Source organism: Aspergillus fischeri, genomic scaffold (assembly GCF_000149645.3).
Source record: "Aspergillus fischeri NRRL 181 1099437636249 genomic scaffold, whole genome shotgun sequence".
NCBI classification, from domain to species: Eukaryota; Fungi; Ascomycota; class Eurotiomycetes; order Eurotiales; family Aspergillaceae; genus Aspergillus; species Aspergillus fischeri.
In genome coordinates, this window is record NW_001509770.1 from 695,075 (window position 1) to 709,197 (window position 14,123).

The window sequence follows — 14,123 nt, forward strand, 5'->3', positions numbered from 1 at the left end:
AATTGCTATCAGACTGTCAATGGGAAGCAGTAGGACAAAGTACAATCACTTATCAAGCATGACTAAGGCAGCTACTGAGTAAAACACCTGTGGACGTGGTTGGAAGGTCGAGCGCTGTTTGTCACTTGCGCGCCCTATCAATGACAGTGTTGTCAGTTCCGATAGTAGGCGGCCCAATCACACATTGACCCTGAGGCACTCTCTGCTCCTTCTACGCCCTTGACATGATCAGGTCGAAGTATATTTATTACCAAAAAATCTAAATGGTATATAAGAACTAACGCTGCACTTTATAACGATGTACAATTTCTCATTCAATGCATACGCGGAAAGACAAGAAGAGAAAGAAGAAAAAGGAAAGGAAACTTTTCCTATGACCCCTCTCGACCAAGTCATGTCCAGATTGCGTGACACTCGCTCATCAGACACTAACGTCCCTCATGTGGACTCAAGTCCCACCAGCGCTGGGGTAGAACGAATCTCCGATCGATGCTTGATCTTGCTGGGTGACGGCTCCAGTTTGTTTCGGACTGGGAATATTGATAGGTGCTGACCCGACCTTGGAGAGCGGTGCTGCAGCATCCGTAGAGCCTGCCAGTTTGTATACGTCGCCCTCGGGTACCAACGCGCTATTGCGCGCATGTTCTTGTTCTACGCCGAACATCATGCCATCCATCCCGTCAATATGCATTTCACCATACCGATCATTGAGTTGTTGCAGAAACTCCGGTTCGAATCCCATCTGAACGAATTGGTCGACTGACCCACTGGCAGGTGTGGAGAAAGAAGAAACACCGGCAGAGAAGTTGCTTCCCCAGTCGGTCGAAAGGCCGGAATTGACCCCAGACGGCGCAATTCCGAAGCTACCAGTAAAACTAGCAGCCGAGCTTCCCGGCATACTCGGAGCAGCTGAGGATCGACCGGTCCCAGTAGGACTTCGCAGTGCAGGACTGAAACTCTCAGGTTTCAAAGGCATCTTGTTGCATAACGACCTTGCCAGAGGATTGCCTTCGACTGGAGGCTGCCTTAGGCCGCCGTGAGCCGCGAAGGGAGGCTGCATGTTCAGGTTATCTAATTGAATATGCTCCGAGTCAGGCACCACTTCAAGACCCGTGTCACGCTTGAGGATACTCAGCCAGACTGGATTGTCGGCGCTGGTTTGGTTCCAAGGATCAGTATTGCCATAAATCACAATCCGGGCTTGGTCCTGTATCATTTGATCCGTCGGTATGAAGCCTTCTGCAACTTGCTTGCGGATGAATGCAGTGAGCTCGCGCTGAAGACGATGGAAACAGTTCACGTCGCTAGGTTCAATGAGCCCAGGAGACGCAGTAGTTGGCGAACAACATGACTGTCCGAGAAAATTGGAGGTTGTGTAAGGGTTTAATGTTTTCCGATCTTGGCCAATAAGGTAAGGGGGCATAGCATTTTCCACTAAGCCTTGAACGAAAGGTTCGAAGCCCCAATCCCCTTGCCATTGGGTCATATCAGCGCCATTCTTGAAGTGCGCAGCCAGGTGTTCCACACGATCCTTCCAGGTCGTGAGGGTTGTGCCACAGAATCCGCAACGCGATTTCAATTCTGTGGTTGTGCTTTGCCATTGATTCATATATGAATTGAACTTGACGTTATGCATCAGTCGAAGATGCTGGTTGAGATGGTCCTTGCGGTAAAAGGTTCGCTCCGCCAGAGTCTTCTCTTGACAGGTACTATAGCAGTGGGACTCCAGATGCTCGGTGTCTGGGTCACTCGCCATGCAAAAGACACAGCGATTGGCTCCGTTGACGTACACCACACCTCCCTGAGGTGAGCAGATCCATTTGTCGAGGGCAAGGTGCAATGACTTCTCGTGCCGCTGCCAGTCATACTTGGTAGCGAACGTTTCAGTACAGAATGTGCATTGGAATATACGAGAACTGCGAGCCTTCTGTTGATTGAAAGGGTTCAAGGCTGTCGATGGCTTGCGACGACGACGACGTTCCTTCCTTTCCATTGAGCCAAAGGACTCCAAGGAGGACCGATGGGAGAAGGCAGAGGCAAAGGACAGGTCAGAGACGGATGAACGACTGGCTGACCGACTTTCACCCAAGCTGCTGATGGATGGGGCCTTGAATATATTGGAGTTGGCATGGCTTGAGTCATTGCTGGATCCCTTCCGAGAAAGGGAACGCACGTGACCTGGCTGTCGTGTTGAATCCAAAGGGGTGTTCACCAGGGCTCGAAGAATATCGGTGGTGGAAGCAGGTTCGTTTTCGGGTGGAGAGTACTTCCATCGCTCAAGGGGCGTCATGAGCGCAATGTTCGGTTGCTGCTGCTGTTGCTGCCCGGGAATGTTTATGGCACCTGGAACCGACGAATTGCTGGACGGGGAGGGTCGGGCCTTTCCACGCCGCCTCGCATTGGCAAGCCAGTTGCTAATTTGAGTTCTCTTCAATCCCGTGCGCTTTTTCAATTCGTCTTTTTCTTGCTCGGACGGGTAAGGATGGTCAAGGTGCTCCAGAAGCCATGTTTTGAGGATCCGTACGGCATCGCGGGAAAGACGAGAACTGCTTTTCCTCCCCCGGCCTTCCATATCTTCCGATATGGTCATACCCGTAAGTGATTTCAGCGTCTTCCTCCCCTTTGGACCAACTGTTGGAATATCTGCGTTCTCTGAGATCGCCTGGAGAGTTTCCATGTACTTGCCAGGCATCTTGGCGTGCGTGAAGCTGCACTCCCGGAACAATATTATGCAGCACGTGCAGCCATTCTGTAAGGCTCCTCTGTCTGAAACGAAGCAGTCCAGATTCATATGCCTGCAGAAGTCGCAGGGCTCCTTGGCTCGATAGATTGGAAGAGCATTGTTGGATTGCGCATTGACTGACGGAGCTTCCGTCTGCTGGTTGAGATCATCCTGCTCCGGCAGATCATTGGGAAAGTCTAATGGCTGCTCATGTAGAAGGGATTCGTAGTTTTCAATTGCATCGTTCTCATCGAGCTCAAACCTGTCCGAAGCCACCTCGTCGTCTGGGACATGGGAACCGAATGAGGCTCCGTCGAAATCGAAGTATTCCATTTTCAGTAATACTTCACTCCGACACCAATGCCGTACTGAGTCAGTGCTGGTTGATCGACCTCGACTAATCGAGGTTAACAGTGTTTGTTCGAGTCGACTCAATATGGGAATAGAAACGAGGTAGAGTGAGAGCAGGTGTATGATTGAAAAGTTCAGAGTGGATGGAGGAGCTGAGAGAGGGAAGAGGTCAGACAGTCCAGTAGGCAAGGTCCGATATTAGGTGTCTTCGTCTGGGGTATCAGAAGCATGCCGAAGTACCGACCACGGACCCAAGTCAAGCACTCTTTGTTCTGACCACCGTGCAGAAAATCGCTTGGACTGGACGCTTGGGAGTGGGAACAATCGTCTAGGAGGCAGTCGACTAGCAAGGATCCAGATAGCCTACTCTGTGAGCATTAATTTTGATTGCTCAGTCACCGGTGGGTTGTCTAGGACTGATGATCACGTTCGGCCTAGGAGGCATGACCGATAATTCTGAACCCCGCCAAACTGCATGGTCAAGGGCCACCTGTTTCCACACTTTCCAGGGTTGAGCAGCCACAGCGTTTCCCATGGACGGCAGCGGAGAGCGAGCGTGTCACTGTCATGACGGCTCCCAATCCCTGGAAAGAAGGTTGCCCGTTCGGAGAGGGACGCGCGAAGTCCGAAACTATGCCTGAGTCATCTGCATGTCTGGGTTAGTGCGCGCCCTTCGGTGACAGCACTATGCCCGATTGAGTCTAATTTTGGTTGCGGGGACGCACGCTGTCCTTCCCGATTGGGTAGGAACGAATCAGGTCATGAACGATATCGGAGGGGGGAACAGTGGATTATCATCATTATCATCATCGATATTGATAAGACTCTCGTATCAACGCGTGCAACTACGAGTCCAAATGCTTGGCGTCGTCGACTTGATCAAGTGAGGCTGATCCCTTCTGGTCTTGACGTATGTTGTTGGTTTTATGAACTTTGGTCTGACCATCCATCAATCAGATTCAGAACTACGGTTATTCCGACTCGTGTCATCGTGACATCTAAGACTCAAGCGGTCGGCATTTGCAGCTTCAATGTAGCCAGCTGGCAAGAAAAGACAATTCATGTGCCATCGATAGCACTAAGGCATTTGAAGTATCGTATCATCTAAAGCTCATAGGGCGGCCCCCTAACACCTCCCTCCCGATAAGCAGCCCCGAGCTCTCCCTTCCCGCTCACAAAATCCTCCTTCCAATTCCCCTCCTTCCACGTGCCATCAAAATCATAGTCTCCCCCTTCATCATCCGTCCTCCAGTGCCTAACCACATTCCCAGTGTCATCTAAAAACACATGCAGCAATCCATTACCATCAAGAGCCTCTTCATTTTCAATAAACAGATGTGTCACGACACAAGCAGCGTGATATTCTCCATACTGAAGCAGCGGGTCCTTGACTTCTTCGGGGAATCCGTCCTCCCCTTCAGCTTCAGTATTCCCTCCATCTTCTTGAATCCTCCTTAAAGTATCCCTGAGAACTGTCTCACGATGCTCAACATGTGCAACTGACCCCGCATTTGTGACCCTCTCCGGAAAAGTTTCCAAGAACCTCGCCAGGTTTATTCCCTCGCCGCCGAAAAGCTCTTTATCGTCGAAGATGATGCCGTCGGGCCCGACGAAAGCCGCGTCCAGGTTCCGCGACCATAGGGACTTATGCGCCTCTTCTTTGTCTGCGTCGTAGCACAGACGGAGATAAAGTCCTTCGTCTAGGGAGCCCGTGTACTCAGCGTAGGGCCGCAGCGACTCGGGACGCGCGGGACGTAAGATTTCGGTTATTTGACTGTTTGTAGGTGTTGGTGGAGTTTCGGTTTGTGACTGGTAGGGCTGTTTTTTCCGTCAGATGTTAGGCGTCAAAATAGGAATTTGGGAGGGTAAATACCTGACGTCCCGCACTCCCCAGCGCAAGGAATTGGCGAATAAGCCGACTACGCCGGTCAGACGGGGACTCAGGGACGGGGTGCTGCGAAGCCTCGGCGAGGTAAGATGAACGCGAAGTATCCCATTCCGAGAGGAGGTAGATGTTCAGTGGGAGGGTGCCCCAGGCGGGGGGCGACGGGGGTTCTCCATTAAGGATTTGGAGGGGCATTGTTTGGGTTGTTCTTATCGGTGATTGAGTACTGCAGCAGAAGTGGAAGCGGGAGATTATGGAAGAGAGGCCGGTGGAGAACAGTTGTACCTGGCAGAAGCTATTGCGGAGTCAGAACCCATAGAGTTCGTAGCAGGTTACGATATCTCCTGACTACATCACTGGCGAACCCCTCAGCAAAGCCTGGCCGAAGCTCTCTATAAATGAATATAGAAATATAGCAAGGCATGAATATAGCAAGGCAGGCTATGGAGTATCTGCTATAACTTCACAATTTCTAGTCTAATACTATGTAAGCCCTTGGTGACTATCTAATCTATTTATATTTCCTCTTCCTTAATAAAGAGTCCGAGCTTCCCCATGGCCCTCTGGCATCTGACGATGAATTCCAGGCAGAGATAGGCCCAGGTCTTGATTCACCAATGTGAAAAGGGGAAAAGGTTAGAATACGAGGCATATAGATCCAGAAAGTGACAGAAGAGTTACTGCGCGTTGTGCAGGTACTTCAAGTCTAAACAATTCATATGTGCTAGTATTGGCCCAAACCAAGCAAGCTATCTATTTACATTCGAGTAGCAATATCTCTCGCCACGTAAATCTGCCCGTACAAATCCGTCACATCGCAAAACATCTGCACCTTCTCCAGAACCCTCATCCTGGCTCTATCCTGCGCCGCCATTTCCGTCAATACCTCCAAGCCTCGTTCCACATTCGACCGCTCAAACTGGGCGAGCGAGAACAGCTGCTTCTGCCGGACCGCATCCGATTTTGGCCCGGCCGGGGCGAACTCAGGAAAGTTGACGCAGTTGAGATTCTTCTCGTCGCGGTCACGGGCAAGAGACCCGTAATCGTTGTACATGCGGCACGTCACGGCGAGATGGCGGCACATTGCTTCGGCAACATATTTCTCTTCGCAGGTCCGGAAGCACGCGGCGTCGCTGGACGCGTGCTCGGATCCCAGCAGGCATTGGTAGAAGGCAAAAGAGTAGGGGCAGGAGGTGTGGTCGGACGAGGTGGAGTACACCCATCGGTAGAAGCTGGAGCGGGCGGTTTCGAAGTTGTCGCGGGTGGACTCCGGCTGGGCAGCGAAGCGGCCGTTGTCGTCTGCCTGCTTGATATGCGACAGCAGGAATATTTTCAGCTCGTCCTTGACTCGCTTGTACTCGAGGGGTGCTGCGGCCTCCACGCTGGGATGATTCATGACGTGGTGGACAAAGGCGCTGAGGACGGTTGCCACTTCGCTCGGGAGTCGCGACCCCGTCTTGGTTCGTTTGACTTGGGGCAGGGTCTTGTAGCCGTTTTTGTCTGTGGTCTCTGTATCAGGCTGCATTTTCTCGTTCATTTCCGTATTGTCCTTGAGGTCGAGGAATATCTCGTCGATGCAGGACCGGGCCATGGATCTCTGGCTGCTGTTGAGTCTTCCGACCACCGCTTCCATGAATTCATCGGCTTGGTAATTAAGGAACGAAATCACCATCATCTCTACAAGTGATTTCGTGGAGAGAAAGGTGTTCCTGCGATTATTGCACAGGGTCCAGGTGAAAGGGATGTACTCAAAATACTTGTCCTCTTCCATGCCCGTGCGAGGGAAGACAGCAAGACGTCGGTCGCGCAGCTGTGGTAGGAGCAGGTAACCCTCTACGACGGCAGCTCGAATCTTCCAGGGCTCCATACCGGAAAACAGGGGAAGCATAGAGTTGAAGCGTGCGAATTCCATAACCCTCTTCTTGCTGATGTTGAACAACTCCGCCAGACAAGCTGGATAAGATCGTTCGCAGGAAACCTTCAGCGCCGCTAGGACATAACTCTTACTGAGGAGAATCGAGCCATATGTCACCTTCTCCACCCACAGATACTCCGGTTTTTCGCCTGCGCTGTTTTGCAGGAACTTGCGGCCTCGAGACACAGCCGATTGAACATTTGTCCACAGTTGATTCACCACGGGCAACTGGCATGCGTGAGCGATGGTCAAGATGGCATATGCCGTCTCTTCGTGAGAGTGCGAGCCCCAGGATCCGTCCTCGTTCTGAGACTGTAGCGTGCGAACTAATGCCTGATACTGGCAGATCGACACTCGATCTCTGATAAACTGACTGGAAATCGACTTGAGCCCGTCGTTCGACCACACCTGCAGCAGCTTCCCAAAGGCCTCAGCCATGAGCATGGAGGGATAGTACGGCGAGAGGTTCTAAGAGAATCAGTGATCTTCTAGTTTTCGTGTTCATTGCGAAAAATGAAGTAATTACCCATTTATCCCCAATCTCACTGTCTGCAGTCCACCAGACGTCGCACAGGAAGGCCGTTGTTTTTTCGATCTGGGGTGCAAAAGTGGACGCGTCCGGACTGTTCAAAAGCGCCATCAATACGTTGCAGTTTGCCGTAAAGCTGGGATCTCTCTCGCCGTGATAGGTGCGGAAGTGAGTCGGGCCCTCGAATTCATCTATCAGCCCCTGGGCCGATAGTGGTTTGTCCAGCAAGGACACAGTCATCAGCGCTTTTGCGGTATCGTCGGCGTCCGCCTGGATCGACGGAGCTATACAACAAAATCATTAACAACGTATGACAGAGAGTGGTAGGGTCATGGTTGTGGAGGCCTTACCAAATCCTACAATACCTCCTCCTTTGACCAACGCATTGCGAAGCATCTCGCCGAGGCTGTCGGTGTCTTCGATACCGAGATCACTTGGCGAATATCCATTGTCCAAAAGCGTGGTGAGAACCTGAAGTTCCCATTAGCACTGGTTCTATTCGATGCGAACTGCCAGCTCACCCATGAGACCTCGAAATACTTGGAGGGATAAGCGCTGGGCATTCCTCCACTGCCACATCCCGCGCCGTTCTGCAACACTAATCGCAGGTACTGTTCGCAATCATCGTCCCAGGAGGATGCAAACATGAGAAATGCGGCCGTGGAGGACGGCGAAAACATGAAAGAGCCATTGACCTTCTGGTGCGCCACTTTATCAAAGTCAATCATACCAACAAAAGCCTCGAGCGAGTGCAGCGCTGTTGTCCTGGCGGAGTACAGGTACTCCGGCCGGAACTTGGAGAGCTTGATGCGATTCAGCCGCTCGAGCTCGGCTCGCCCGTCAAATTCAAACTCGTGCCCTTTCTTGCGCAGTAGCCGTAGAAGCGCGGGCAAAATCATTTCAAAGCCAACGTGGACGGTATCTTTCACATCCCACGCTTGCAGTTCTCGCGAGAGGGCCGCTCGGGCCCGCCCGATTCGTTCCTTAATCTCTGCCACTGGAGGATCAGTGCGGGCAATCCGGCTTTCTGCATGGATCTCCAGGGCCAGTAAGGAGGCTGCGGTGTTGAGGATACCGTCGATGTCGCAGGCATAGGTCTCCCAGCCGCCGTCCTCTAGCTGCGTCCGCAGAATGTACTCGAAACATTCCGGCAGAAGCCATTGAGGACCTTCTGGTGTCGTCTTCTTGACCATGGAGACCCAGGCCGTGTCGTAGACTGCAGGGGACATAAAGCCCAGCTCTCCATCTTTCGTCCGTAGCTGTTGGACCAGCTGGCAGGCTTGAGTGCATAGATCAGTAGCGTTTGGGCGAGTCATGGTTCGTCTGGCTGTAAGGGAGAAGCAAACCATGTAGCTCAGGACGATTTAGACGGGGAATTCAAGATATTTGATGGCAACCGAAGTTACCCGCCTGTACAATGGTCAAGGACCACTCAAGGCTCACTATTGCGGTCGGCGACGGAGAGGGAGTGAACCGGCACGGAGGGATCATCGATCCGCTGGTTCTTTCGTCCCGGGAGGAGCAATGCAATCCTTTGCGATAGCACCGGGCGCTGGGCTCAGGTCCCTAGAAAGGAATGCCTTGAGCCTCCGTATTCGCGTGTTTGTAGTCATGCCAGTTTGTCTATGTATTGGAACGACTAGCATGGCCAACCGGCCAACGAACTACAGGAAACACGGTCTAGATGCTCAATTGGACGGTAACAATCACAGAGACGGATCTATCGCTCATTGACCGTGTCCGATGCAGTCGTCTACGGCAAGTTATATCATGGGTTCAAGTTTTCTTTAAGAATGCGGAGAAGGGAATTAATTGTCAATACATATTCAGGTTAGCCATAGGCTGCAATCATCTCATTGGACTTCGTAATGAGATCTGAGCCATACATGGCTTAGGGCTTTCCCGAGCTGACAGTTAAACGCCAGATATGGGCCGTCAAAGATTTACCCTGGAACATTTCCTGGCTACACAGAGGCGCGCAGCAGAGAACCCGACTACAAGCTTCGACTCTGTGCTTCACAACGCTCTCATTGCTTCAATAGCCAACGGGTGGCAGTGCTCGGGATGGAGCAACTGCGAGGAGCGACTCTTGCAGATCCCAATAGTCCCGCAGTGTCTGTTGCGACTTGTGAACTGCTCCTTCGGCTGGGGGGTCTCATCCTCGTCTGGAGCAGGCGTGCGATGCCTTGGATCAGAAGGAGCTGATATGCACGAAGTCAACCGGGGGGAGGTGAAGAATGCACCATCTCGTTGCTAAGAGTCCCAGGAGACACTGACGTTCTTCGGAGAGAGATGGACCAACTCCGCCGAGAAGGGTATGACTGTACCTATAGGTTTATGCTCAGAAGCTGTGCAATTTCGTGGTCGAGGAGCATGACGCCGACAGCCTTCAAGAGGTCCACATCGCCTTATTGAGAAGAAAAGCCATGAATATCTGCAAATATTTGGTATGATCCCGGCGGGCCGGTAGACTGATCCTTCGGCCTCGGAGTTGATCCATCCGCCCGCCGACGCATAAGGTGACGATCAAGGTGCATGAATATATTAGTGTCCTTGTGTTGTATATATAGCATTAGAATCATATTGAATTTCCTAATACGCGCAATTCTCCACCTGGTCCACCACAAGTCTTTCAAAACGCATCATTCGACTGTGAACGCGAGTATGCTTTTCGACGCACCGGCTATGCCGCAGCAGAATGGAAGTAAAGAGGCGAAGGAGCGAGGGAGCTTCGGAAAAATCTATACATACAAGGTCGGTCCCGTTCTCATGCCATCTTTAAGCTTCGGAAGAATCCCAACATCTTGTCGACGAGGGCTAATCCGGCGCACAGCGGAGTCCCCGAGCGCTAGGAATCCAAGCGGTCGCGACATCTATTGGGCTGGAGCTGGAGCAAGTCGAGCTGCAGCCGGCAAACGGTGTCCCGGACTACTACTGGAGCTTGAACCCGCTGGGAAAGACACCGACGTTTGTCGGCGCGGATGGACTGGTGTTGACGGAGTGTATGGCGATTGCCCTGCACGGTGCGTGCCCTCACTTACTTCAATTTATGATGCTTTGATTTAGGATGTTACCGAATCAGTTCCAATGAAATAACACCGACAAGAGCAGTGACCAACGAAGACTCGACGACCACCCTCCTGGGAAGCACCTCCCTCGACTTTGTCCAGATCATCCGCTGGATCTCCTTCACCAACACGGATGTTGTCAACCGCATGGCAGCCTGGGTCCGACCATTGATTGGCTATACGCCCTATAGCAAGGAGAAGGTGCTCAAGGCGCAGCGTGAGACTACGCAAGCCATCCGCGTCTTCGAGGATAATCTGCGGGACCGTAAATATCTCGTGGGCGATCGCCTGACGCTGGCGGATATCATGTGTGCTAGCTTGCTCTCGTTTGGGTTTGCACAGATCTTTGATAGGGAGTGGAGGGAGGACTTTCCCTACTTTTCGGGCTGGTACATGATGGTCATGCATTTGCCCATTATGAAGGCGGTTGTCGATGAGGTGCCGTTTGTCGAGGTGGGCTTGCCGAATGCGCCGCCAACGGAGCCTTTCAAGGCGCCTTAGAGATAGTGGATGAATAGTTAATTTGACCAGAAGTTTGTGGCCGATTTGTATTATGCGGAGGAAGCTGACACATTTTCTCAATATACAGTTTATTAGTCGAGGATATTACTTGGTCCATGAGGTGTTGTCAGACATCAAACCACTACGCCAAAAAGGTGTCTAGACAATCATACAAAAGTGACAGAGATCAAGGATTGCTTTATTGGGTATGCTATCGGCGCACTGCCTTATCCATAAGACTCTCTGTATGACCCCAAACCAATTCCGGTATCCTCTGTTCCCGATACTGTGCCAGAACTTTTGTGCTTGGTCTAACGTCGCCCTTCCAATCCAAAAGATAGGCACCACTCCCGGTTTCCCCAGTAGTACCCATAGCTACATCCCCAGCCTCCAGCGGAACACCTTGGGACCCAGTGCCCTGCTTAGCTGGGTAGCGCGCAGAGCTCAGATGGAATAAATGTCGCTCGCCACTCTCACTGAGATTCACAGAAAAGGGCCACATGAATGGCCACATTACATAGTTGTAGATTGTTGAAACTGGTGCAGGGAAGCTATTAGTGTAGATATTGGTGCCAACAAGGCCAGGGTAGACGTGAATGAAACTGATGGCAGGGTGGGTGCTGGCGAGGTGCTCCATGCTCAGGGAGGTCATGGTAATGGAGTGCTTGTAGGCATTAAGCAGTGAGAAGTTATGCTTAAGGTCAAGGTCTGATGTATTAATGGAGTACTCAAAGCCTCCACCATAGACACTGACTACCCGGCTTGGTCCAGACGACTCGAGGAGAGGGAGGAGATTCTGGATAAAACGCATACGGGAATAATAGCGGAGAGCAAAGAGATAGTCTATGCCTTCAACAGTTTCTAGTATCCTTTTGTCAGCTTAAGGCACTCCCTGAAATACATCTTGTATCCATACCATTTCGTCCCCCCAGAGAGATACCTCCTGGAGTCATAAAGAGAAAGTTCAGCTGCTTCTCCTGCTGGAGAATCTGCTGGCACGCAGCATCCACATTGCGCACTAGCGATACGTCCGCCTCAATAAAGTGGAAGCAGCCCTTGGGACTCAATTGCCGCAGTTCAGATAAGAATGGACTGGCACGAGCCTCATTGCGACCGATGATATAGGCTGTAGGGCTGTCGGCATTACAAGCCAGTTGGCGCAGGGTGCTCTGGCCGATGCCACTAGTGCCGCCAACAAATAAGGCAGTGATGTTGGGGAGGGCCCGAATACTGGCGTTGGATGCTTGTACTGTCTTCAGAGAGACCATTTTCAGATGTAAATGAAAGGAAACAAAGACCACTGGAAGGATTGTGCTTTTATTTACATTAGACGCCAGGCAAGCCACATCGGTGATCCGCCGCCGAAGGATCAACGGAAGCGGGACCGCGCGATCCCTCCCGTCCCGACGGCGCGAAATCTTATCCGGGTTATCCTCATCAACAGTGGCCATTCATACATCATCTATCTGGCCTGGGCTGGCAAGATCACCATACTGAACAATATGACTGCGACCAGCATAGCAATCTCTATCCGTCTACATTGTCTTAACCATGATTGATGCAACATCTTCACCCGGCGTTGACGCGGTGGTGAATTACTACGTGCCCAACAGCGATGGGTCTCCGCCAGCCACCAACGACATGGCCATCATGCTGGGCCAGAAGGACATGATCTCCCACAAAATGCGGATCCGTGATCTGCGACCCTACAAGGAGCAATATTCGCTGGATCGTAACGGGTTTCAGTACGCAACGCTCCACTCCACGCTCAAGGATGCCACCGACGAAGGCCAGATCAAAAAGGTCTACTATGGAGAAATTGAGAAACTGGTCAAAGATGTGTGCGTACCTCGCTCTTCAGTCTCCATTGCCGTACCAGTCTAATCCTGCCGCAGAACAGGTGCCAAGCGTGTGCTCGCCTTCCACCATGCGATTCGCACCAGGACGGGCAATGAGTACGGCGAGCAGATCAAAGACCGCTACCAGGGCGTCGAGGGGCCCGCGTATCGGGTGCACATTGACCAAACCCCACAAGGCGCTCTCAGTATCGTGCAGTTTATGTTTCCCGATCTCGCTGAAGAGGTTCGCAACGGCAGTTTCCAGGTGATCAACGTCTGGCGCCCGCTGACTCGGGTGAAGCGAGACCCCCTGATGGTGGCTGATACGACCGAGATGCCGCCCGAGGACCTGCTCCTGATCAACCGGAAGTATTACAACGGGCTGCATTCGTCCAACTTTGTCATTAAATATGATGGCCGACCGGCGACCGGGGAAGGCCCAACGGATGGGTTGAGCAGTGGTGGGAAGCATAGCTGGTGGTATATCGGGGATCAGGAGCCAACCGAAGCCTTGATTTTTTCCTCTTCAGGCTTCCGAAATGGAAAAGCAATCATCGGCACGGCGCATGGTGCGTTCTGTTTACCCGATCAGGATCAGTACCCAGCTCGTCAGAGCATCGAGTGTCGGTGTGTTGCTATCTATTGATGGGCCATGTACTTGACCTTGGGCGATTCGATTTCCACATGCTACTAGACAGAACCCGTGAAATAGATGCATATGAACGCAAGAATGCTAGCTCAGTATATGGCCATCAGGCAGTCCCGGATACAGAATCGATCATCCATTGACATGTCAGTGACAATAGAATGACACATTGCTGGACAGCTCGTGTGGCTACCATTGCTAGCTGATGCTCTAGACGATTTCTTTCTTCATTCGCATAATGATTTAAGAAAGACTTAAGGCCAGCCATAGTGTCCTTTTTCCCTCCTTGCCATCTCGTCACCGACGACATCGCCTGGCAGCCTCATGCGCGTTCCGGGCCGAGCTGCGCAAGAAGACCGCATCACAGAAGGAGCATCGCAGCTTTGCTGATTCTCCCCTTCGCTCCCGCTGATGTCGGATCAAGTTACTTCGATTGGAAAACAATCGGCCATTACAACAGGGTTCCCAACAGCGGTATGTTTCCGACTTCTCGGACCCCGGTTCTCGAGGGGGGAGAGAATTGTCTGGTTGGGTGGTGGAGGAAAACGACTCAGGTCGGTCGCTGGTTTTGGAATTTTGGTTGGGATGACTGGAAAGAAATGGAATCAGTGACATTCTGAAAGAGAAATAGAATTGTGTTTATGAGCGAATGCTTGCCTGGCAGACTG

The 14,123-nt window shown here is 51.9% G+C and overlaps 6 protein-coding genes across 6 annotated transcripts; 2 read left to right on the top strand and 4 right to left on the bottom strand.

The window, feature by feature from the left end:
* Positions 1 to 448: 448 nt before the first annotated feature.
* NFIA_009770 (putative homeobox and C2H2 transcription factor) lies at positions 449 to 3,055 on the bottom strand (the record flags this gene model as incomplete). Its single annotated transcript, XM_001264193.1, has 1 exon — positions 449 to 3,055. One exon carries the CDS (start codon positions 3,053 to 3,055, stop codon positions 449 to 451), a length of 2,607 nt encoding a protein of 868 aa, XP_001264194.1.
* A 1,122-nt stretch (positions 3,056 to 4,177) lies between these two features.
* NFIA_009780 (uncharacterized protein) lies at positions 4,178 to 5,153 on the bottom strand (the record flags this gene model as incomplete). Its single annotated transcript, XM_001264194.1, has 2 exons — positions 4,178 to 4,891; positions 4,947 to 5,153. 2 exons carry the CDS (start codon positions 5,151 to 5,153, stop codon positions 4,178 to 4,180), a joined length of 921 nt encoding a protein of 306 aa, XP_001264195.1.
* Positions 5,154 to 5,715: 562 nt separating this feature from the next.
* On the bottom strand, positions 5,716 to 8,718 carry NFIA_009790 (terpene synthase family protein; the record flags this gene model as incomplete). The annotated part of the gene is made up of 4 exons (XM_001264195.1): positions 5,716 to 7,341; positions 7,400 to 7,686; positions 7,753 to 7,873; positions 7,924 to 8,718. 4 exons carry the CDS (start codon positions 8,716 to 8,718, stop codon positions 5,716 to 5,718), a joined length of 2,829 nt encoding a protein of 942 aa, XP_001264196.1.
* Positions 8,719 to 10,066: 1,348 nt separating this feature from the next.
* Positions 10,067 to 10,971, top strand: NFIA_009800 (glutathione S-transferase family protein; the record flags this gene model as incomplete). The annotated part of the gene is made up of 3 exons (XM_001264196.1): positions 10,067 to 10,156; positions 10,236 to 10,425; positions 10,514 to 10,971. The coding sequence occupies 3 exons, from the start codon at positions 10,067 to 10,069 to the stop codon at positions 10,969 to 10,971; spliced, it is 738 nt and encodes a 245-aa protein (XP_001264197.1).
* Positions 10,972 to 11,182: 211 nt separating this feature from the next.
* On the bottom strand, positions 11,183 to 12,239 carry NFIA_009810 (uncharacterized protein; the record flags this gene model as incomplete). The annotated part of the gene is made up of 2 exons (XM_001264197.1): positions 11,183 to 11,832; positions 11,888 to 12,239. The coding sequence occupies 2 exons, from the start codon at positions 12,237 to 12,239 to the stop codon at positions 11,183 to 11,185; spliced, it is 1,002 nt and encodes a 333-aa protein (XP_001264198.1).
* A 283-nt stretch (positions 12,240 to 12,522) lies between these two features.
* NFIA_009820 (uncharacterized protein) lies at positions 12,523 to 13,455 on the top strand (the record flags this gene model as incomplete). Its single annotated transcript, XM_001264198.1, has 2 exons — positions 12,523 to 12,812; positions 12,867 to 13,455. The coding sequence occupies 2 exons, from the start codon at positions 12,523 to 12,525 to the stop codon at positions 13,453 to 13,455; spliced, it is 879 nt and encodes a 292-aa protein (XP_001264199.1).
* Positions 13,456 to 14,123: the final 668 nt, after the last annotated feature.